At 32.6% G+C, this 25,744-nt stretch overlaps 1 protein-coding gene across 6 annotated transcripts in view; it reads left to right on the top strand.

Moving 5' to 3' along the window:
* The window catches only part of LOC114339212 (protein diaphanous), a 197,929-nt gene that overhangs the window by 159,933 nt on the left and 12,252 nt on the right, over nt 1-25,744 (top strand). For 5 of the 6 annotated variants that reach the window (XM_028289996.2, XM_028290070.2, XM_028289865.2 and 2 more), the window contains 12 exons: nt 3,124-3,668; nt 3,872-4,011; nt 7,269-7,455; nt 9,457-9,633; nt 12,117-12,269; nt 12,651-12,769; nt 13,017-13,152; nt 16,900-17,064; nt 19,005-19,162; nt 19,223-19,299; nt 23,889-23,958; nt 24,049-24,155. In XM_028289996.2, coding sequence (XP_028145797.1) covers nt 3,124-3,668; nt 3,872-4,011; nt 7,269-7,455; nt 9,457-9,633; nt 12,117-12,269; nt 12,651-12,769; nt 13,017-13,152; nt 16,900-17,064; nt 19,005-19,162; nt 19,223-19,299; nt 23,889-23,958; nt 24,049-24,139 — 2,018 coding nt within the window. In that variant the 3' untranslated portion in view covers nt 24,140-24,155. The remainder of the gene's footprint in view (nt 1-3,123; nt 3,669-3,871; nt 4,012-7,268; nt 7,456-9,456; nt 9,634-12,116; nt 12,270-12,650; nt 12,770-13,016; nt 13,153-16,899; nt 17,065-19,004; nt 19,163-19,222; nt 19,300-23,888; nt 23,959-24,048; nt 24,156-25,744) is intronic. The other variant, XM_028290203.2, reaches the window with a different exon arrangement.

Raw genomic sequence — 25,744 nt, 5'->3', positions numbered from 1 at the left:
TCGTCAAAAGCAATCATTTGTGTTGTTCATTTGCCTAAAAATCTGTCTTGGTTTTATGTTCTGTAATGGAGACACTATAATCTTTGGCAAAAATCGGTTCCAAATGAATATATCAACTGCACCATTCACGTGGTGATAATGATAATACAGTCGGAAAAATGAAAGAATAGCACTTCTCATCCTCGATTGTCATTTGTTTCGAGCTTCTGTCAGATGTTGTATAATCTGTGTTTAAAATTACTATATACGGATTATACGACATATGACAGAAGCTCGAAGAAACAAATGACTGTGAATGAAAAGCCCTATAGGGCTTTTCATCGATTGTCATTTATTTCGAGCTTCTGTCATGTGTCACATAATATTAATATATCTACGTCATACGTCTTTGGTTTGTATTATTGGTATATGTCAATAACGTATGACGTAGATATATTAATATTATGTGACATATGACTACATGACAGAAACTCGAAACAAATGACTGTGAATGAAAAGCCCTATACGCTGTGATCTGGTACGTAGAGGGGATATTTACAAATTCGCGAGCGCTAGTAGTGACAAGTCTGTAAACCTTTATCGGAAATTTGACATAAATGTCAAAGTGATTAATTTAAAATTAAAATTAAAAACATTAATTATAAAAAATATTAGTAGGTCAAAGCTGTGGTATATATTTTTACCTTAAATATACTTACGTTTTAAATACTGAATTTAAGTTTTTTTACTGTTCCGTAATATTTAATTAAAAATTATTCTATTAATCTTAGCGCCATCTACACGATAACTGTGAAAGTATCCGAAGTAAGAAATTCATATTTTATCAATAGAACGTCAAAACTATTAGCAAAATCTTAAAAAAATCGATTACAATTTAATTAGTTTTTTGCGTTGTAAATATTGAGCGATAACAATTAAATAATAAATTTAAAAATTACCGGTAAAAGTTGAATTAGTAATCCGCTAGGAGCGCCACCAGCGAAGCTCAGAGCGTATACCCATGAACGATCACATCAATCACTTATTTTGTATTTGCTGTCTTTTTCTATAACAAACGTTTGTTATTTATAGAAAAGACAGCAAATACAAAATAAGTGATTGATGTGATCGTTCATGGGTATTCTTTCATTTTTCCGACTGTAGGTGACTTTAATAAGTAAGAGTGTTACAATAAGCTGGATAAGATGAGGAGCACTAGAGTAAGGCTCATCTTCTATCCATATAGAAAGAATCTTCTATACAATATTCTATTCATATATCTTTTATTCATTCTGTCTCATTCATTCTGCCTTCCACGGGATAATCCACTCTTACGTTCTTAAAAGACATTTACACACGATTTAGAATACAAGTTAAGGACGAGGAGATATCAAACTTCTGAAGGACATCGTTCCAACTCTAACCAATGGTTATTCTTTTTACGGTGCCTATCCATTCCGGATGTTGGCGATCAGCATGGCTATCCTAACTTTATTTGTTGCTGTTTGGAGTAGCCTGGTTGTCGATGTATTGAACCACTTTCTCAAGTTTCGAAACCAAGATATTCTTCCACTACCTGATACTCTCTTTCCAAATACCTTGTCCTGAAGACTGAGTTGCAACAAGCTATATCTCTGTTCATTCCTCATAACATTGCCAAGATATTCTAGTTTGTGCTCTTTGATTGTTTTAATAATCTCGTAAGTCGATCAATTTTTGAAGTTATACTTCTTTAGGCACGAGGGTGAATTTTTACATTCCCTGGCGCATGCGCACACCGACAGTATGGTATTAGTCGCTACATCTTTTAAGTTATCTAGCGCAAATAAGGTGTGCGTGAAAAGAATATTTAGTAAATATATTTATTATAATTTTTATGTCTGTGGATTTGTCTTCCTCCTAATAAGTATTATTGAAAATGTTTATTTTCAATTAATTTATCTGTCACCGTGATTGTAATTATGTCCGAGAAATGATCGACTGAATACAAAAGCGGTGGTAGCTGATCGGTAGAGCATTCGCCTAGGGATCGAGAGGTCCCCTGTTCGAATCCTGACAAAGCCATATCCTTTCTAAAATTAGTTTAATAATTAAATACAATACAAAAAAACTGTTTAAAGTAGATAGGTATATTGACTTCGTTGAAATCATAATATGAAGTTAGATTATATTATAATAGAAGTATAACTTCTTACGTGCGTACAAAGTACACACACATACTTTTTTTTATGAAATAATGGTTAGAAAATGTTATGATTAAGTCACGAGGTTCTTATTTTTGTACTTCTCGTCATTCCTTTGTGCTCATCCATGTTTCGAAGTGATTTATCACCTTGGTTGTTGTCTTAACATATCACAAGCACTTATCTGTTATATTGTATTTCTTTTTGTTATACTTGTGCACAGGATTTCTTTGGGATCCACCCTGTTATTAGTTATGGCGGTCTCTTTCGGATTGGTCCTCGACATTTTCTTCTAGAAGCTTCCACTTCTGGCAAAAACTTATCTCGCCTGTTATTCATGAAGTATTTACAATGGGATGATTGAAAACCGTAGAGGTTCTACTTCTAGCATTTTCCCACATGATATAAAACATTGTGACAAGTGGATCAGACAATGTATATTAGCTGTATCTGTCTTCTGCAATTTACTCCAATGGGACTTCATATTTCAATTTTGCTCCATAGAGGAACCAGGAAACAAAGGATTATATATGTAGTCTATCTTTTGTTTGAGAAGATGGATTACCAGGTATCTATGATTTAACAGCTACAACATTCAACAATTTCTACACTAAACACTGCGTGAATATAATTTTTTAAAGATTTTTAACTCAACAAAAACTTTATTATATAGTATCCTCTATTTTATCAAGTGGTTATCTATAAATTACACTATACGTTTTATATAACTATCTGCTTAAATCTTAAAAACGTTTAGTACATGACACTGGAATTGCTTCATAACTATTTTAAGATATTTTTAAGGTTTTACAATAATATCTATTCATATATTGTACTAAAAATGTACTCTATATGCAATATTTTTAGATTAGTTTATCACAATTAATATTTTATCACATTTATTTGTTAGTCTTAATTAGTTTGTGTATCATTTGTTAAAGTTACCGTATTATCTTTGTAGACAAACCAATGCAAATTGAAAGTGCAGAAGTCGAGAGCCTAAAAAAACAACTCGAGGAAGCAATCGCAGCAAAAACAGAGGCAGAAGCCAAACTAGAACTCGTCCAGGGTCGAGCAGGTACCACACAACCTTCCGGAAAACTAGACCCAGCTTTAGTAAACAAAATCAATGTGCCACCACCTCCCCCAATGCCAGGCGCCGGTGCGCCTCCACCACCTCCTATGCCAGGAATGGGAGGCGGTCCTCCCCCACCTCCGATGCCCGGAATGGGTGGCGGTCCTCCTCCACCTCCGATGCCTGGAATGGGAGGCGGTCCACCTCCTCCTCCAATGCCTGGTATGGGTGGTGGGCCACCACCACCTCCTATGATGCCTGGAATGGGCGGGGGACCGCCGCCGCCACCCATGATGGGTGGTATGCCTCCACCTCCACCCGGCATGGTTCCCTTACCGGGTTTGGCCAGGCCGGATTTGTTACCACACGGTTTAAAACCAAAGAAGAAGTGGGAAGTTACGGGACCATTAAAGAGGGCCAATTGGAAAACGGTAAGTTGTTATTACCCTTATCATAACATACAAAATCTTTTCATATATCTCACTCCCATTACTGAGTTACTTCAAACTCAACATTCTCAAAATTGTGTCTAAAAAAAATCATTCCGTTGTTTAAATGAGTATCGGTACAATATTTCCAGCTCCTTTTTTCTGTTCTATAGGCCAAAGTGTTTTATAATACTTTTGCTTTTCAGATTCTACCACAAAAAATGTCCGAAAAGGCCTTCTGGGTAAGGGCAAAAGAGGAAGACCTTGCCGAACCAGATATTCTCGACGGTTTGGCTAAGAAGTTCTCGTCTAAACCTGCCAAATTACCAGAAGATGTGACAGATAAGTGAGTATGACTTTGATAGCGTATATTGCACCTTATTCTGAAGTATACATTTACTCGTATCGTATTCAGTGCTCATACGAAGTACTAATCCCGTGAAGTCCATCGTTCAGACACGAGCTGAATTGGTTTTCCTAAAATGGAAACTCTCGTGCATATAAATCGGCCCACTTAAAAATTTGGTCATTTTTGATGTCTCATATTTCCTAAACCTGTTGGCCGATTTAAGTGATTTTTTGAACATGTTATAGCCTGATTCTTTAACAATACTACTGCAATAATATTGTTGCTAAATAGGTAAATTTTCATTGTATACCGGGTGTACCAATCAAACTGTGTTTTTTTCTCAAAGTTCACCACACCCTGTGTAATATTCTAGCATTTATAAAATACTGAAATTAAAACCCAACTATAGCCTCAGGTTTTCTTAACATTCTGTTTTTTGATTCATTCGTTTATGTTGGATAATAAAAAAGTTAGGTACTTTAACAACTAGACATGTTCTTCATCAATACACGGTGTTTTTAATTAAGTTCGACAAACTTTAAGGGGTAATTTTGTATGAAAAAATAATGACAGTTGGCTTTATAAACGTATGTCCGCAAATGTTTCGTTTCCGAGATACAGAATGTTAAATTTTTTCTTACAAACTGACGATTTATTTATTGCTTTAAAACCAGTTGAGATATGCAAATGAAATTTGGTGGGTTTTAAGAGATAGTTATTGCAGATTTTTTGACTTAAAATTGAAAATTTTATATTCAGAATTAGCGTGTATACGGGTAATATGATCGGTCATATTACGCGTATGGGCGCTAATGGTGAATATTACATTCTTAATTGTATGTCAAAAAATGTGCAATAACTACGTCTTAAAACCCACCAAATTTCATTGACATATCAACCGGTTTTAGAGCAATAAAATAAATCGTCAGTTTTTAAGAAAAGATTCAACATCCGAGCAAACGAAACATTTGCGGACATACGTTTATAAAGCCAACTGTCATTATTTTTTCATGCAGAATTAACCCTTAAAATTTGTCGCAATTATTTAGAAACACCGTGTATTGATGAAGAACATGTCTAGTTGTTAAAGTACCTAACTTTTTTATTATCTAACATAAACGAATGAATCAAAAAACAAAATGTTAAGAAAATCTGAGGCTATAGTTGGCTTTTATTTTCAGTATTTTATAAATGCTAGAATATTCCACAGGGTGATGCGAACTTTGAGAAAGAAACACAGTTTTATTGGTACACTCGGTATACAATCAAAATTTACCTGTTTAGCAACAATATTATTACAATCGTATTGTTAAGAATCAAGTTCAAAAAATCACTTAAATCGGCCAACAGGTTTAGGAAATATGAGACATCAAAAATGACCAAATTTTTAAGTGGGCTGATTTCTATGCACGTAAGTTTATATTAATTCTGACTCAAAATTGTTTGAAGCTCCTAATGGCACGTGACGCAGATATGCGTCAATCGGCTGCATATACCTAAATCTATAACGCACTAAAGCGTCATCTTATGACGCACTAATGCGTCATACATATTCGATGTTTTAAAACAGTTTTTTAATAATCTGAAAACTATACACTTTCGTGGTTAACAAATGTATACATCGGAACAAGGTATTTACTATAAATTTGTGGTTCATTTTTAATAATAATGTGTTTAGATGAGACAGCCGCAGAATAACTTGGCTTGTTGCAATTCATCATCTAAAACTATTTCGATCGTCAGGTAATTCCATCACTATAAGTGTTGTAACTTTGCTCAATGGTGTTTTATAACATTTTGCATGCTAGATATGGCGAGATTCACCTTTTATACCTAATCATTCATGCGCTAACTTAAAAGCTACGTTTTTAGTGTTTTAGACGTAAATTTTGTTATGTTTGACGCAAAAATTGTTAAATCATACGTATAAGATAGGAGACACTTGAAATAAAACAAATAATGGCAACATTTGAGGCAATGGCTTAAGTGCTAAAAAGTACAGTTTCTTCAACCTTACTCTGATCCCTCTGCTTCTCGTTTACCGTGCTATTCGTTGTTTACTATAGTCCCAGTTCAAACCTTTCTATGTTCCCCTTGTCTTGTTCAATATTATAGTGAGGATATGTTATAATTCTATTATTTCCCCTCTTAGCTTCCCTATTCTCCAATGTTCCCCTCGTATCTACCTGTCAACCTTCTTTCCTTTGTTATTCCTTTTCGTTCCTTATTCGCCGTCTTGCTGCAGTCCAATTCCACCCATACTGTTATTTCTCTTTATGCTGCAACCCGTCCTCCTTATGCTTTCGCGCGTACAAATTCTGATTCTCTCTCCCATTTTCATTCTCCTAACGTCCTCCTTCTTCACTTTATTTTTCTTGCTACTGCTTCAGATCTTCCTTTGACTCCTCCTTTCAATTGCAGTTGAAATTTTTACTCCTCTTTTTTCGCTCACATTACTCTAAATCACCTTCATCTCCCTCTTGCAAGAGCATTGTTTTGCTGTAGCCCCAGACCATACCTTTCTCCGTTTCCCTTTTTCCTTCTTCATATTCTGTTGCTACACCACCAGTTTCTCCTTGTATAATACTGCATAATCCTCTCTTTTCTTCAGCTTTTTTGTACTAAGTTGAGACTTTAAAGAGAAAAAATAATAGATTTTTAAGAACCAAGAAACATTCCCTTGTTTTAACTTCACATTATTTCTGTTTTAATTACTGTTCTTGCTCTGCTTCCTCTAATTCTTTCCTTTACTGCGTATTTTTATTACTGCTTCTTCCCTTTTGCTAATTGTTCTATACTTTTGCTTCATTGTTTTGAATGGTCCTCCCTTAATTTGTTCTTTCTGCTGCTTCCTTCAGATTTTTCATTGTTTCTTTCATCCCCCTTGTGCTTTTGCCACACCTGTTCTTCGTTTTTTTAGTTTTCTCTTGCTGTTCCTTTTCAACGTCTTCTATTTATTTTTCTCCACTGCTATGTCTTTCTCCTCTTGCTTTCTTTGTCCTGCTTCCTCCTCCTAATTCTGCTCCATCTGTCTTTGTCCTCTCTCCTGACAAAATAATGTTGAAAGGTACAATATTTCTCAATTTTTGTCTAAAAAATGTTCAGTATTTATAACTCTTGGATCATTGCGTAGATTAATATCTACATATTAATAATTTGTAGACGAATTGTTTTGTATTAACAGTTTTCTAACTGCATCATTTTTATCACACTAATTATCAATTATATTTCATTTAAAATGATTTTTCTTTTAGGAGCAATAATACGGGAACGATGAAGAAAGTTAAGGAACTTAAAGTGTTGGACGGAAAAACTGCCCAAAATATTAGTATATTATTAGGTGGATCGCTCAAACACATACCATATGAAGATATTAAAAACGCTCTACTCAGATGTGACGAAGCTATTCTATCTGATAATGTTACTGAACAACTTATTCAAGTAAGTCTGTTTATGTTAAATATTCTGTTTATATGGGATTAGTCACTGTTGATTGTAATGACAATAGGGAACTTGACAATTTTTTTTATTTATTTATTATATTTTTCTACATATAGAAACAACACATACCAAATATCAACCTTAAATCGCAATATTTAATTTACAATGAACATTTAAAGTTGTGATCGCCAGCTATCCAACACGAAAAGAGCAGCACGCTATGTGACGTCACGCTGCTTGTTCCAGGATAAGAGAACAAATAACTGGCACACTGGAAGATTGTTTGTATTTAAAATTGACAGTTCGTTGATTTAATAGCCACTTTACACGATGCAAGTAATTGCGCAATTTTTTGCGCAAGATCTTGTGTAATAAGTTGCAACTAACTTTCTGCAATAAAGTGATTACGCGGTGCAAGCAATTGCATAAACTGACATGAAATAGACAGAAACTTTGACAAAATAGCATAAATTTTAGGTTATGTTGTTTTTATAAATTAAATGTAATTTTTTAAGTAGAGTTATCAGATATTGGATTAAAAATGTTAGATTATAATTTGAGAAAATTATAATAATATGTACCTATTATAAAAAAATCAATTAATACCTACTGCAAGTATCCCTATTTATTCATTTACAAAAGGAAACAAGTTGTAAGAAATACAAAGAGAAAATAGTTTTTTTAATCTCTATGTTCATAATTAAAGTTATCCACCAGAATAATGTAATCTGTGCAGCGTGAAAATGGTAAAAAGTTTCTCTAGTTTGTTAAAAAATTGTTTAGTTTGACATTTAGGATGACAGAATGTCAATGTAGTAAAAACAAACAGTGTAGCCTTAAAAGTCACTAAAAACATAACTAAATTGCAGAAAAAACTGCATAAAAATAGGACATGTTCTATTTAGCTGCAACTTCTTGCAGCAAGAAATTGCTGCAAGAAGTTGCAGCTTTTCTGTGCAATTCGCGTATGACACGATGCAATTTCTATTGCTGCAAGAAATTGTGCAATTAATTGCGCAATTAGTTGCATCGTGTAAAGTGGCTATAAAACATTATGTTTTGAAGGCTAGATTTTGTTAGTGTATAATTTCTTTTTATCCTCACGTATGTGAGGATCATTTAACGTGAATATAAAAATCAGACTCTATTTTCATCTACATAATATCATTATAAGTACTTATTTTATGTTCACTTCTTTGCTACACAATGCATTAATAATATAATATATTAATGCAATATACAATATACATAATTGGTATTTACTATAGTATTACAAAGAACCTTATGTTTTTAATACTAATTCTTTACGATTGTATGGTTCCTTATGATTTTATCACATAATTATTTATAATGTACCGTTGCAGCGTTGCAATACTTATCGTTTTCGCCCGTTTATAGGGACGACCAACAAACTGTCTGACGTCACAACCGATTTCTCTCGTTGAAAGAATAATTTAAATTCTGCAGTTTTTAATTGCTTATGTTTATTTCATAATAATAAATTATTAGTTTTTTTGTAAGCTGGGGTTCTTTTAACAGCATAACGTTTATCAGTAATATTTCTGGAATATAATTTTTATGCAAGTTCCCTATTACATTTTTATCTAAAAATTTGACGTTTCGACTTCCTTTCCGGAAATCGTTTTCAAAAAAGATTATTATTAAAGAAATTGTATTAAAAAGAGTGTATAACCGCCAATGTGTTCAGGGGGTGTCATAACCTGGTAAATTTTAGGTTCCAAATCTTCCAGTAGTTGAAATATTGTGGCGTATGTCTATATGCCACAAATAAAGTTACAAAAAGACAATAAGAACTACAGAAACTTATATAAACATGAATAATTGTTAACATTTGGAGGTTATGAAGACACGTTGATATTCCCTATGATGATTCTTCTTTCTTCCCCTATTCTTGTTGATATTAGTCTTAACATAATGTTTGTTCATGTATTCCATTTAACTTTACCATGGATTTTAAACTGATTTAAAATATGTTTTTAGTACTTACCTCCTGCCGATCAATTAAACAAATTCCAAAACTTCAAAGAGCAATACAAAGACCTGACTGAGGCTGAACAATTCTGCGTGAAGATGTCCGAAGTGAAGAGGCTGTTGCCTAGGTTGAAATCTCTCAGCTTTAAGCATCATTACGTGGAAATGGTGCAGGATATCAAACCGGTAAGTACTTTTGGTACTTTTTATTTAATGGAGGGATTTAATACAATATATCAAACATATCAAAAAAGTAATGTGACAATATACGGGGGTTGTCTTTTTAGTTTTGCATATAAAAGCAAAAAATATATAGACTCAAAGTATTTACCACGCTGAACAGACGGGGTCGTGAATTGCAAGTTTTAGAATTCCCTCTTGTCTTCTTCGCTTCAGCATCCATCTGGCTTGCAATTTTTAGAAGCCATGGAGATGTTACCAGGAAAATGGTCCAATAAGTTTTCAATTAAATATATTTCAATTAAATATATTTTCAATTGAAAATATTTTTAAATATTTTTATTAGGATGAAAACTTTGACTTTTATTTAGCAGATGCCGCTACGCACTTACTACCATCACGTCAGTTGCAATGCGGGGACTAAGAGTCGAAAATTTCAACTAAGGACAGAGACAACCTACATACGCATTGTCTGAAGAACCACTAAAAAGTGGTGAAATCGTCGACAAGAGTGCTGGTTGCACTCTGTGAACTAAGTAAAAATTAAGATAGTTTTGACTTCGCGTTGGAACTGAATAAAAACGGTATACATTTTTATTTTAGACTCAAAGTACTTTATTGCTTTTCCAAATATATCAATACACTTATAAAGTGTACATTATAAAATACACTTATAAAGATATAAATCAAGATCAATACACTTTTGCATACGTTAAAACCAATCGGTAAATCAGGTATTCCAGTCTTCAGTTGACACCTGCACCTGTTTTAAAGGCATCGATGGCTTCTTCTGGCGACTGGAATCCCTGCCCACGCATTGAATTTTTGATCTTTGGGATTCGGGAAGAAGTCGTTGGGACTTACATCGGAGCCATACGGTGGATGGTTTAACATTTCGACGTTTTGAAGCTCCAAAAACTTTATTGTCTTTTGGGCAGTGTGAGCACTTGCATTGTCCTGATATAGGATGATTCGCCGTTGTGTATAGGGCTTTTCATCGATTGTCATGTGTTTCGAGCTTCTGTCATGTGTCACATAATATTAATATATTTACGTCATACGTCTTTGGTTTGTATCATTGGTATATACCAATAACGTACGACGTAGATAAATTAATGTTGTGACACATAACAGAAGCTCGAAACAAATGACTGTGAATGAAAAGCCCTATTGCTTTGTCGGAGTTTCGTGATAACTTCTGGTAAACAAACTTTTAGTTACCAATCAGAAGTAACTGTTCATAAATCTTCTAAAGAAATTGTTGCCACATGACCAGATTTTGACACAAAAGTTGCGACCATTTTCTTTGACACACTTCGAGAACGGATCAGTTTTGTTGGTTTTTCTTCATCGTAAAACACCCACACATCCGATTGACGTTTATTTTTCGGCTCGTAGGAGTAAATCCAAGATTCATCGCCACTAACAGTACTGTAAACGTTTTTTGAGCTTCCTTTGTTGAACCGAATGTTGTTCGACACCGATTGACGCGAACGGAATTTTGCTCTTCTGTGAGCAAAACAGGAAACCGACTTCTTAACACGCAGTTCTTGGATCGAGGTCTTTGAAATGCCCAAATATGCCTGTATCTTTTGGTATGTTACTGTTACAAAACTGTCTTTTCTATGATCTCTTAGGCACTAATGTTTAGTTTTTGTTGACTTTATTTATTTTTAATAACTTACAACTAAACAAATTAAACACAATGAATTTATATCTTTTATTTTACAAACTACGATATCTAATTTATTTATTACACTAAATCTAATACATACTTTATCTACATAATTACAAATTCAAAAATATACCGCGCCCGATACATATCAAAGTACACCGACGTATTCAAATTCACAACTGACCTACTAATTCCAAAAACCCCTATTTATACATTATTACAATGTTCCAGAATAAGAAAGATTATTACGGAAGAATTCATCTTGTTCTAGAATGAAAAAGAAATATCGAGGTGTGTACCTGTTAAAAAGTTCCCCCTTTTAAAAGCATTCACAAACAAATTCAGTAAACAAAAAAAGGTCTGTAAATAATCATGTCACATTACACGGCGGTCATCCTTAATTAGCTTACGAACCGCATCAATGTTGTGCTGTGTGATTGCTGTTTTGGGTGGACCTGGCCTCGATTCGTTCAAGCTTTATTCCCAAAAATAGAAACCGTTTCAGCAAACCATTGCTGTTAGGATGATCCTCTCCGAAAGTTATAAAAAAATACTGCTCGAAAATGTTTTCGGCTAAGATCCATTTTTCGACCGACTTGCTAATTTCAAAAATTCAATGTATCTACACGACTTGTTTTATCGTAATGAAACTCTCGATTTATGTCAACAAAATATTGAGGTTACATTTGTGTCGGAAGGTTTTATTGGTGGCGTCCTCTAAGCGACTATATGCAAAACTAAAAAGACAAACCTCGTAAATTAAAAGTTTATTTTGTTCTTATTGATGAGTAGCTAAGTGTAATCACTTTTTCAGGGAATTGTTGCTGCTACAGCTGCTTGCGATGAAGTGAAGAAGAGTAAAAAGTTCGCCAGGATTTTAGAACTAATTTTATTGATGGGTAATTATATGAATACGGGAAGTAAAAATGCGCAAGCGTTCGGATTTGAAATGTCTTTCCTTACCAAGGTAAGAAACAAGCATCTTTGTATTTATTTGTTTTTTTTTTTTACTAGACAAACTACTTTGGTGCTGGTACTTTGTATGTATTGGTGGCTAGTTTTCTCGTTTTTCGATTTTAATCGTAGTCTAGGTCCGTTTTACGACTTTTTGTTGGATTTAACATTATGCAATATTAATGTTTTGTATTTTGATAACGATTTCCTAAGTGGAAGTCAAATAAATTTAATTTAAAATTAAAATTGTGGCTTCTTCCCAAATAAAATAGTAAATCGTTACAAAACACTTGTCATGAAAGCTTCACACATTAATAAAACTTATCTTTGTGAACTTCTTATTATACATTGGTAGTATGTACTTGTGTTAATTTCTTATTTTTTTTTATTTCAGTTAACCTCGACAAAAGATGTTTCGAATAAGCAAACGCTTCTTCATTACATTACTGAAACGATAGAGAACAAATTTCCAGATCTGCTTAATTTTTACGATGAAATGCCTCATATAGATCAGTAAGTACCAATTAATATTACTCGTATGTATTCATGAACGTTAAGATATTTTTAATTTTTCCTATTCGTGCGGTAGAGTTACCTCCAAGAGCTATATCGCTTGTATAATTAGCTCATTTCAAAGATATCCACGTTGTGGATCTTTGTTCATGAGAAGTATATCACAAGCAGTAAAAAATGTGAAACTCCCTGTATATTTTTCTTAACTGTAGCTACACGTTTCAAATTTATTTTTGTATTATTTCAGAGCCAGCCGAGTATCGTTAGATACGATACAGAAAGCGTTACAACAAATGGACACTAGCATAAGAAATTTAAAGACGGATTTGACAAATAACAGGGTACCTCAGAGTGAAGAAGACAAATTTTTAGAAGTTATGGAGGTAAGCGAACAGCAAGAACTTATCTGAATACATTTGTTTGTGATATTATTTAAATTTATAGTTAATTTTTGTTGTTAATACGATGTCATGAAGGCCAGTGAGTCACTTGTCATTCATTATTGTGTTTTCGTTGGGCTGTTTATCAGTTACTATAACATGATATGTTTGTATTATGTTCTGTCAATTTGACATCTTTGTGTATTAATTTTGTCACGTTATCCATATTTTTGGTCTACCAGTGCATCTCGGCATTTTCATTCTCGAAATTTCGTCATTAGTTTGTTATTTCTCTTTTGATTTTCAAAGTCTAAAGAATTGTACCGGGTGTCCCAATAAGAATGGCTCTCGGCCATATCTCAGGAACCGTTTATAGTACAGCTTTGTGAAAAAATATTTATAACAAAAGTTGCCTCGGGAAAAGCCTGGAAATTATTTTCATAATTGTAGGTCCACCGCTAGAGGGCGTAATTGAATATAAAAAATTAAAAAATCAAAATTTTACAAAATTTACCTAATGAAAGGGCACTGGAAATCCAATCATCGTATTCTTCATAAAATTCTGCGCATATTTGATTTCACAAGTTTAAGTCTACCTTTGCAAATTAGAGGTGGGGGTGAGTGGGAACCTTCTTATGAAAAAATGGCTGTAAGTCCAATTCTGCTAAATCGAATTTTGCATACTTGGTCTTATTGAAAACAGCTCTTTTTCGTCAAAGTAAGAGTCTTATTTTCGAAATAGCCTAATAAGTAATATGCAAGTTAGGAGGCGTTATTTAATTATTTTCAGAAATCTAGTTTTCTTTGGAAAATATTAAATACAAGTATGCATTTTTAATCATGTATTACAAAATTAGACCAAATTAACAACATAATACCGAAATCCGCATGTCGATACCTTTTTTCTATCTCGAGATATCTTAAGAAATGTGTAAATTTTAAACATAACTGTTACTGTCACCGGTAATCGAGGTTAAGAAAAAGTAGTGTGCTATGGAAAAAAACAAAGAAACATTTTCCAGAAATAAACGGATATAATTAATGAAAACAACAATAAGACAAACAACACTATAAAATATAACAAAGAAATAAAAGCAACTACTTACTTAGTCTTAGTGACTGCCTAAATGTTCAAATTGTTGCCCATCATTTTCGATGCAAGCATTTACTCTTTCAAGAGTAGATTGAATAGCAACAGATTTAACTGTTTTAGACTTTTATTTATGGGGACGGATTAAAGACCTTGTTTTTGCCGCTAGGCCGACTACTCGAGAAAACATGATCTAGAATCTAGAGAATACGAAACGCCATTCAAAGTATTGCGAAAGCAGAAATTAAGACTGCTGTTCAATCTACTCTTGAAAGAGTAAATGCTTTCATCGAAAATGATGGGCAACAATTTGAACATTTAGGTCGTCACTAAGTAATTGCTTTTATTTCTTTGTTATATTTTATAGTGTTGTTTGTCTTATTGTTGTTTTAATTAATTATATACGTTTACATCTGGAAAATGTTTCTTTGTTTTTTCCATAGCACACTACTTTTCCTTAACCTCGATTACCGGTGACATTAACAGTTGTTTAAAATTTACACGTTTCTTAAGATATCTCGAGATAGAAAAAAGGTATCGACATGCGGTTTTCGGAATTATGTTGCTAATTTGGTCTAATTTTGTAAAACAGGATTAAAAATCCATACTTGTATTTAATATTCTCCAAAGAAAACTAGATTTCCGAAAATAATTAAATAACGCCTACTAGCTGGCACATTACTTATTAGGCTATTTCAAAAATAAGACTCTTACATTGACGAAAAAGAGCTGTTTTCAACAAGACCAAGTATGCAAAATTCGATTTAGCAGAACCGGACTTACAGCCATTTTTTCATAAGAAGGTTACCACTCACCCCCACCTCTTATTTGCAAAGGTAGACTTAAATTTGTGAAATCAAATATGCGCAGAATTTTATGAAGAATACGATGATTGGATTTCCAGTGTCCTTTAATTAGGTAAATTTTGTAAAATTTTGATTTTTTACTATTTGATATTCGAGTACGCCTTCTAGCGGTGGACTTACAATTACGAAAATAATTTCCAGGCTTCTCCCGAGGCAACTTTTGTTATAAATATTTTTTTCTCATAGCTGTACTATAAACGGTTCCTGAGATATGGCCGAGAGCCATTCTTATTGGGACACCCCGTACATTGATGGTTACATAATACACTGCGCGTCATAGAAAACGGGCACCCTAAAAAATGGGTCTTTTTTGATGTCGCGTATCTCCTTAACCTGTTGTCCGATTTAAGTGATTTTTTGAATATATTATAGCCTTATTCTTTGTCAATATCACTGTAATAATATTTTTGCTAAACAGGTAAATTTTCATTGTATACAGGGTGTACGAATCAAACTGTGTTTTTTTCTCAAAGTTCGCAACACCCTGTGGAATATTCTAGCCCTTATAAAATATTGAAATTAAATCCCTACTATAGCCTCAGGTTTTCTGAACATTATGTTTTTTTATTCATTCTCTTATGTTAGATAATGCAAAAGTTATGTACTTTAACAACTAGTCATGTTCTTCATCAGTATAGGATGTTTGTAAATCAGTGCGACAAATTTTAAGGGGCAATTCTGCATGAAAAAATAATTATCGTTTGCTTTATAAACTTATATCCGCAAATGCTTCGATTACGGGATACGGGATGTTGAATTTTTTTTTACAAACTGACGAGTTATTTTATTGCCGTAAAACCGGTTGAGACATGCAAATCAAATTTGGTAGGTTCTAAGAGATAGTTATTGCGAATTTTTTGACTTGCAATCAAGAATTTTATATTCACTATTGGCGTGCATACGGGTAATATGACCGATCATATTACCCGTATGCACGCCAATGGTGAATATAAAATTCTTAATTGTAGGTAAAAAAATGTGCAATAGCTACGTCTTAAAACCCACCCAATTTGATTTGCATATCTCAACCGGTTTTAAAGCAATAAATAAATCGTCAGTTTGTAAGAAAAAATTCAACATCCCGTATCTCGCAAACGAAGAATTTGCAGTTCTTTTAATGCAGAATTACCCCTTAAAGTTTGTCGCACTTGTTTAGAAACACCCTGTACTGAAAAAGAACATGGCTAATTGTTAAAGTACCTAACTTTTGTATTATCCAACATAAGCGAATGAATCAAAAAACAGAATGTTGAGAAAACCTGAGGCTATAGTTGGGTTTTAATTTCAGTATTTTATAAATGCTAGGATATTCCACAGGGTGTTGCGAACTTTGAGAAAAAAACACAGTTTGTTTGGTACACCCGGTATACAATGAAAATTTACCTGTTTAGCAAAAATATTATTACAGTGATATTGACAAAAAACAAGGCTATAAGATATTCAAAAAATAACTTAAATCGGACAACAGATTTAGGAGATACGCAACCTCAAAAATTACCCATTTTTTAGGATGCCCGTTTTCTATGACGCGCAGTTTATTATATCTAGACGATTTACCTACGATAGTTTTGTTAATTTGAGAAGAAACTGCAGTTATTATACACATATAATGAACTTTTGAGCGTTTTAGTTGATTTTTATGTTTATTTATATTTATAGGGGGTAACAAAACTATAGGTAATAAATTGAACCACATATTCTGGAATCAAAATACCTCGATTAAATTTTCTGTTACACTCTCTATACAGATAGTTTTGTGGCTTTGATATTAAATTGTTATCATTTGTTTTTCAGAAATTCGCCGAGGAAGCCAGAGAACAATGCGACATCATGCAAAAAATGTTAAAGAAAGTAGAAAACCTCTACAGCGATCTAGCTGAATATTACGTGTTTGACAAACAGAAATACGCATTAGAAGAATTCTTTGTGGATTTGAAAACGTTCAAAAATAGTTTCCTGGTAAGTTAAATGTTGGACTATTTTTAGATACGGTTTCATACTATTTTATATATTTTTTATATATACACTCACCGGCACAAAAAACCGGCACCCCAAAAAATAGGTCATTTTTAATGTCTTAATGTTCGATTTAAGTAATTTTTTTAATATGTTATAGCCTTATGCTTTAACAATATTGCTGTAATAATATTGTTGCTAGACAGGTACATTGTCATTGTATACAGGGTGTACGAATTAAACTGTGTTTTTTCTCAAATTTTGGAACACCCTGTGGAATGTTCTAGCGTTTATAAAATACTGAAATTAAAACCCAACTATAGCCTCAGGATTTCTTAACATGCTGTTTTTTGATTTATTCGCTTATGTTGGATAATGAAAAAGTTAGGCACTTTAACAACTACCCCTGTTTTTCGTCAATACAGGGTGTTTTTAAATAAGTACGGCAAATACGGGATATATCTAAAATGTTTATACCCGTTTGCACGCCAATGGTGAATATAAAATTCTTAATTGTATGCAAAAAAAATGCTCAATAACTACCTCTTAAAATGTACCAAATTTCATTTGCATATCACAAACCGTTTTAGAGCAATAAATAAATCGTCAGTTTGTAAGAACAATTTCAACACACCCTATCTCGGAAACGAAGCATTTGCGGGCATACGTTTATAAAGCAAACTGTCATTATTTTATCATGCAGAATTACCCCTTAAAGTTTGCCGTACTTATTTAAAAACACCCTGTATTGACGAAAAACAGGGGTAGTTGTTAAAGTGCCTAACTTTTTTATTATCCAACATAAGCGAATGAATCCAAAAACAGAATGTTAAGAAAACCTGAGGCTATAGTTGGGTGTTAATTTCAGTATTTTATAAAAGCTAGAACATTCCACAGGGTGTTCCAAAGTTTGAGAAAAAAACACAGTTTGATTCGTACACCCTGTATACAATAACAATGTACCTGTCTAGCAACAATATTATTACAGCGATATTGTTAAAGAGTAAGGCTATAACATTTTAAAAAAATTACTTAAATCGGACATCAGGTTTAGGAAATACAAGACATTAAAAATGACCCATTTTTTGGAGTGCCCGTTTTTGTGCCAGTGAGTGTATATATGTATATATAGCGACTATGTATATAAACTGTCTAGGATGCTGTTTTACAGCATCCTAGATATTTTATCGCAATTCGAACACCATTGTTTTCTGTTTTGTCATGAATCTACTTCTATATTTCATCTGTTCATGGTTATATTGATCCCTTTTTCCCAAGACTTCTTTGGTCTTCCTTTGTTCCTTCTTCTTTTTGGGACCCATTTCCAGGTTTTAATCGGTAATCTCTCATCATTCATTCTTCTCATGTTTCCGTAACAGGAACGTTGTTTTCTCTCTATCGTATCCGTTAATGTTGTCTCTACCTTCATCATTTCTTTTATTCTATCTGTTCTTACATGATCGTGTAATGTTAATCTACAGCATCTTCGCCAAAAATTGTTCTCTACTGCGTTTATTCGATTCTGCATTTTCTTACTTGACCAGACTTTTGTCTTTACTCCATAGTAATGAGTTTATCTGACTTGTGATGGCTCTTCCTCTGCCTAATTTTTGTTGTATATCTGTTTCGTCGCTTCCATCTTCCGTCAACGTAACTCCCAGGTATTTATGTTCTTTAGTGTTTTTTTTATTAATTTTCCTTCTAAGTCTAGATTTTCGCCTCTGCAGCCTGTATTCTCTTTTGCCGGTATTTATTTCCAGACCCACTCTTCATACTCCTCCACCAGTTTTCCAACCATATAAGCAGCGTCCTCTGCTAGAACCACCTGATCGTCAGAAAATAACGAAGTAGTCAGATTACCCTCCTCTATTCGTACTCCCATTTTTGTACATTTTTTGAACCATTTTTTATTATTTTTTAAATACCATTAATTTTTTTCGCAGCAAGCCAAAGCCGATAATCAGAAAGAAAAGGAAATCGAAGAGAAGAAAGAGAAGGCGAGGTTAGCGAAACTAAAACAAGAAAAAGAAAAGGAAGAGAGAAACAAACGAAGGCTGATTGATATGAATCCTTCAGAAACGCAAGAAGGAGTGATGGACAGGTATGGAATCAGCAAGTGTACTAAGCTAACAAGTTATTTTAAATTCTCTTTTCGTTACAGTTTGCTAGAGGCTCTTTCTACGGGTAGCGCATTTGGAAGGGAGCAGAAAAAGCGAAGAGGCCATCGACCAGCAGGAGGTGAGTCAAAAATAGTTTTTTACTGCAATTTTTAATAATTAGTGTTTCAATGATTCTCTAGAGTGCGCTTTGGACGTTTTAGGTATGTAAGTCCTAACATTGTTTTATCATTTTATTATCATTTTATGATAATTAAGGTACCTATCTAGAAAACGTAAATGCGCAGGCACTCATGTTTTCTGGGTTTATTGAGGTGGCCTTGACTTGTTTCTTGGAGGATTAAAAATTTATACAAATGATCAAAAAGTATTACAAAAGGCTATGGAGAATTTTATGAAAAAAGAACTCAAATGTCAGTAGATGTTAATAGAGTAAGGAATAGAATAATGAGAAAATACTGCCACAGTAGAACTTAATAGCGTGAAAAAAAAATGGAAGTAATGAAAAATAAAAGTAAATTAAAAAACAAAAAGGACGAACGATTCTATTAAACGATGATAGAGGTCAAAGGAAGAAAGTCGAATAGACATGGAAAAATATACAGGGTGTCCCGAAAAGATTGGTCATAAATTATACCATACATTCTGGTGTCAAAAATAGTTCGATTTAACCTAACTTACCTTAGTACAAATGTGATCATAAAAAAAGTTACAGCCCTTTGAAATTACAAAATGAAAATCGATTTTTTTCAATATATCGAAAACTATTAGAGATTTTTTATTGAAAATGGACATTTATCATTCTTATGGCAGGAACATTTTAAACCAAAATTATAGTGAAATTTGTCCACCCCATAAAAATTTTATGGGGGTTTTGTTCCTTTAAACCCCCCCCCCCAAACTTTTGTGTACGTTCTAATTAATTCATTATCGTAGTACCATGAGTTAAACCCAACGTTTTTAAAACTTTTTTGCCTTTTAGTATTTTTTCGGTAAGCCAGTTTTTATTGAGATGCGGCTTCTTTTTTAATATATTTACATAAAAATTTTAAGGGGTATTGTTCCTTTAAACCCCCCAAATGTTTGTGTACGTTCCAATTAAGCTATTATTGTGGACCATTAGTTAAACACAGTGATTTTAAAACTTTTTTGCCTCTTAGTCTTTTTTTTGATGAGTCACCTTTTATCAAGATATGATTTCTTTTTCAAAATATACCTAAAAATGTAAATTATAAATAAATTTTCAGATTATCAGGTCTCTATAATCGTACTTAACCATCCTACAAATATGTGGTGGATTGGACAAATATTTAAAATATCTCGATAAACACTGGCTTATCGAAAAAGTACTAAGAGGCAAAAAGTTTTAAAAACATTGTGTTTAACTAATGGTGCCATAATAATAATTTAATTGGAACGTACATAAAAGTTTGGGGGGTTTAAGGGAACACAACCCCCATAAAATTTTTATGGGGTGCACAAATTTCACTTTAATTTTTTTTAAGATGTTGCTGCCATAAGAATGCCTCACGTCCATTTTCAATAAAAAATCTCTAAAAGTTTTCAATATATGAAAAAATATCGATTTTCATTTTGTAACTTCAAAGGGCTGTAACTTTTTTTGTGTGCACTATTGTATACAGTGCTAGTCAAAAGTCCGTACCCTCCCTCGTATCTTTTGAACGGTTATACTTATAATAGTGAAATTTGGAGGGAAGAAATAAGCGGACGTAGGCTTCTTAACTAGTCATGACAGGTGACGTAATAGTGACAGATGACTTTACAGCGCCACTGTGACAGATAATGTAAAATGGGATCTTATGGCAAGTAATACCTCGTTTGAAAGATATTCAAAATACCTATTCAGTCATACTAATTTTTTTGGATATAAATTGATTTTGATTTTGGTGAATAAATGAAATAAATATAAAATTTTAGTTTCGAATTTAATTAATAAAAATTCAAATGTCCGCCTATGGTTTTTTTGTCAAAAAAGTTCACGTTTTTCAGTTCTCTAATAGTTTTTATGTCAACTTCATCCCATTTGACAAGTAATCATAGGCGGAGGTTTGAATTTTTATTAATTAAATGCGAAACTACAATTTCATATTATTTCATTTATTCATCAGAATTAGCTTAAACTCAAACAAAATGTGTATGACTGAATAGGTATTTTCAATACCTTTCAAACGAGGTATCACTTGCCATAAGGTCCCATTTAAAATTATCTGTCATGGTGGCGCTGCAACGTCATCTGTCACTATTACGTCACCTGTCATGACTAGTTAAGACGCCTACATCCGTTTATTTCCTCCCTCCAAATTTCACTATTATAAGTATAACCGTTCAAAAGATACGAGGGGGGGTACGGACTTTTGACTAGCACTGTATAGGTAAGTCAGGTTCAATCAACCTATTTTTGACCCCAGAATCTGTGGTATAATTTATTACCAATCTTTTCGGGACACCCTATATAAAGAACATACAGAGAACCAGAGTCAGACACAGATCACTTTATAGTCGGAATACAAGAAGCAGCTTACATATACCAGTTCTTAGAAATCAACAAGAAAAATAGTACAAAGCAACTAAACCTATTAAACTACCGTCAGAATAAGAAGTAAATATGAAAGAATAATCACCAGAGAATTAGATAATATTGTAGAAAATAGATAAATTAAACAAACGAGGATGTCAATAAAAGTATGTACAATATGAGTGTACAATAGAACTACATGATAAATACAAGAACAAGGGTAACGAGCCAAGAATCATAAGATAAAAAAAAAAGAATGTGTGTGTACTTTGTACGCACGTAAGAAGTTATACTTCTATTATATGATTATATGATTATAAACGAAATTAATATACTTTTTATTTATATTTTATTTAAATATTAAATTAATTTATACTTAATACTTCTCAAACATTTTTATTAAAACAGTGCCAAAAAACACATTAAAAATGCCACAAATGATTTCTGAACATTAATTGTCGGAAAATTTTTTAACTAAATACGTATTTTCTGAAAATAAAATTATATAATAAATATACTTACAATCATAAAATGTATAAAAAAAATAAAAAAATAAAAGTTTCTATTGGGATTCGAACCAACTTACCACGCGGCTGGTATTTGCGTTGTATTGGGATTCACCCGCATTAAAACTTCGCCACAGAGACAGCTTGTCATTATGTGCGAAGATCGTCTAACTAAACAGATTAACCTTTTGACATTTTTAACTTATGTAAATCAAATTATTTTGATTTTGAATTGAAATGATTTAGAATTGAAAAAATACAACAAAACATAGAGTAAGAAGACAATATATTAGGTGAATATTGATAGAAATTTTGATGATAATCAAATTATGTAAATAAAAGTATTACATACTACTTATGTATTTTGGTAGGTTCAAGGTAGGTATCGGAGCCCGTATAACGACTAATAAATTTCTCAATCACTTGCGTCGTGCAAAGTGGCTATGTTCAAATATCATAACAAAATTTGATCAACTATTTATAAAACACTTACCAGTGAAAGATTCTTTAGCTTTGAATAAGCGAGATCTGCGGCACTCATACTAGGCACAGTTTGATGAGCTTTCACATTGGCATGCAACAATCATCTCTTCTATGTAAATAAGTTCAAAAATATAATATGAAAACTATTTAAAAAGGCAGTATAACCATTAACTAACTTTTTGTTTGTTGTTTCTCTTCCTACAAATTTTAAAACGCAACAAGCATACATTATAACCAAACCATGCACAGTCCCACAGCTGTGCCACAGCTGCCATATTGGATAATTTTTGTCATGTCATTTGAACATCCAATCAGAACAAAGTTATAATGCGCATGCGCCCGGTCGCTAGGTTTTCCCATATAAAATTTCACCGTCATTACGCCCGTAAAGAAGTATAACTTCAAAAAGAAAATACACTGAAGGTAAATTGAAATGCATAGAATTAAAAATAGAAGTTAGAAACTTATATCAAAGGATGAAAAAGAGAAGAAATGTTACCGAAAAAACTTGTAGACTACAAAAGTAAAAATGGAAGGAATTTATTAAGTAGGAAAAACTAAACAGATGGAAAGAATACTTCGAAGAACTTTTAAATGAAATACTAACAACACAACATGAAGAAAAAAAAGAACTGAAGGAAAACACCGATCAAGAAGAAGGTTTAAAATTAATGGAAAAGAAACAGATTCATTTGAAGTCACTGAGGGGATGTGACAAGAGAACCCAATGTTATTATTGTCGTTCATTTTCCTTCTTGAAATTGTCGTCAAAAAAGCGGAATCGACAGGACAGGACTTGTATATCAACGAAAACACCAATGTCTAGCATTCGCTGCTGATGTATTACTGGTAGCTAGAAGCAGAACATAATATAGACATATCTAAATGATGCCAAACACGAGACTATCCAAAAAAAATACTAACAGGAGGAATAGGAAAAAATAAAAAGAAAGATAGTCCGAAAACCAGGTGGAAGAAGAGTGTTGGAAAAGATATAGAAAAACTTAAAATCCCAAATTGGAAAAATAAAGCAGCAAACAGGAAAGAATGGAAAAGAATAGTAAACCAAGCCATGGTCGTTCTAGACTGGAAAGTTAAATTATATGTCTAAATTATTGTGTTTTCTATATATAATCTAAATATTGTTTCTTTAACAACATAATCAAACATTTTTGTATGTTCTAGCTGAAAGGAGGGCCCAGTTAGTTAGATCTAGGTCGAGAACGGCCTTAATAGCTGGAAGAGAATTAACTAGGTAAGCTAAAAACATTTTTGTTATTTATACAACTATTTGAACTTGTCAAATGTCAAATATTTATTAAGATATAAACTTTTGCCTTTGCAGGGCAACATCTTTAAAGCACGATCTCTCTTATATAGAATATAACGTGGATGAAAACGATTTAGGCCTTTCTACTACGTCAGTCTTTTTCTAAAAAAAATGCCTATATAGTAGGTGCAAGTTCTTTTACTATTAGCCAAACTTTTGCTTTTTGATATATATGTTATAGTGGCTGCTCAGTGATGCCTTCATTAATATGTTTCTACTTAAAAAAATTAATCTTTGCATTAAGTTGCTGCTTTGTTACTAACAGATATGATTGATTATTACGTTTTAAGGGCATAGGCGCAAAATGTCGCCTGTCAGAATGTTCAATGTGTTTTAAATTTATTCATTTTTTTCGAATCCTGGGAAAAACTAATAACTATTTTTAAAAAATTTAAACGCATAATGAAAAATTACATTATTACTAAGGACCGAAAGTCACAAAAAACTTTTATATTGTTTATTTTAATGAATACAGGGGTGAAAATAAAAGAGAAAAATTAGTGTAATTTTTATTTTCAAATATTTCATTCAAAAAAAACCTTTTTACTTATTCTAAGGGATTTTTGGCCCTCGGTAATAAAGTAGTCTTTCATTCTGCACTTAAATTTTTCAAAAATACTTATTCATTTTCTCAGGATTCGAAAAAATTATTACATTGAAAATTTTGACAGGCAACATTTTGCGCCTTTCCCCAAGAGCATATGCGCAAAATGTCGCCAGTCAAAATGTTCAATGTGTTTTAAATGTATTCATTTTTTTCGAGTCCTGAAAAAAACTCATAAGTATTTTTGAAAAATTTAAACGCAGAATGAAAGATTTCGTTATAACCGAGGGCCGGAAGTCCCTTAGAATAATAAAAAACTTTGACCTTATAGTCAACTTTGGCCTAAGATGGTTGATTGAGTTTTTGGTAGGGTTTCACCATGTTCCCTTAGGTTATATCCTGTAACATCGGCGTTTAGCCTGTTTAATATTATTTTTAAATAATGTAAATCGAATTAAAAATTCAACCATTGTTTGGTTCTGGGGCTATTTAGCAAGTATGCACATTCACTGATGATGGACCGATAGGTCTGAAAACGTTCTGAATTGGACATATTTTACTCAATCCATTGGGATTTTTTAAATTTTAATAAATATACCAATTACATAGAAGTGTTTTACTTCATGTTAGAGTTTAATAAAAAAGTTTCTTTTGAATGAGATATTTGAAATTAAAAGTCATACTAAATTTTTCACCCCTGTAACTTATTAAAATAAACATAATAGAAGTTTTCAGGCCCTCGATCATAACGTAATCTTTCATTCTGCGTTTAAATTTTTCAAAAATACCTATTAGTTTTTCTCAGGATTCGAAAAAAGATGAATATGTATATCTAAAACGCATTGAACATTTTTACAAGCGACATATTGCGCCCAACCCCTTAATAGATTATTCTAATGTGTTATGGAAATGTCTTGACAGTATTTAGGCTTTTTTGCACTAATCTATAAGCTGAAAGCATTTTTCAATCATTTCTGTTGGTGTGAATTAATCAATTAAATACAGTATCTTTTACTCCAATTTTAAACTTTTAGTTAATTTTAACCCAATAAATGCCAGACCTGATAAATGAAACAATAAATTTTAGTCAAGAATACACTTTCCTTCATCATTATAATTTCTTTCTGTGGTGATACAATAATTCTAACGCTTCCTCAACAATTTGAT

Source organism: Diabrotica virgifera, chromosome 5 (genome assembly GCF_917563875.1).
Source record: "Diabrotica virgifera virgifera chromosome 5, PGI_DIABVI_V3a".
NCBI lineage: Eukaryota > Metazoa > Arthropoda > Insecta > Coleoptera > Chrysomelidae > Diabrotica > Diabrotica virgifera.
Note: the sequence above shows the minus strand (reverse complement) of the source record. Positions and strands in the feature narration are given on the sequence as shown.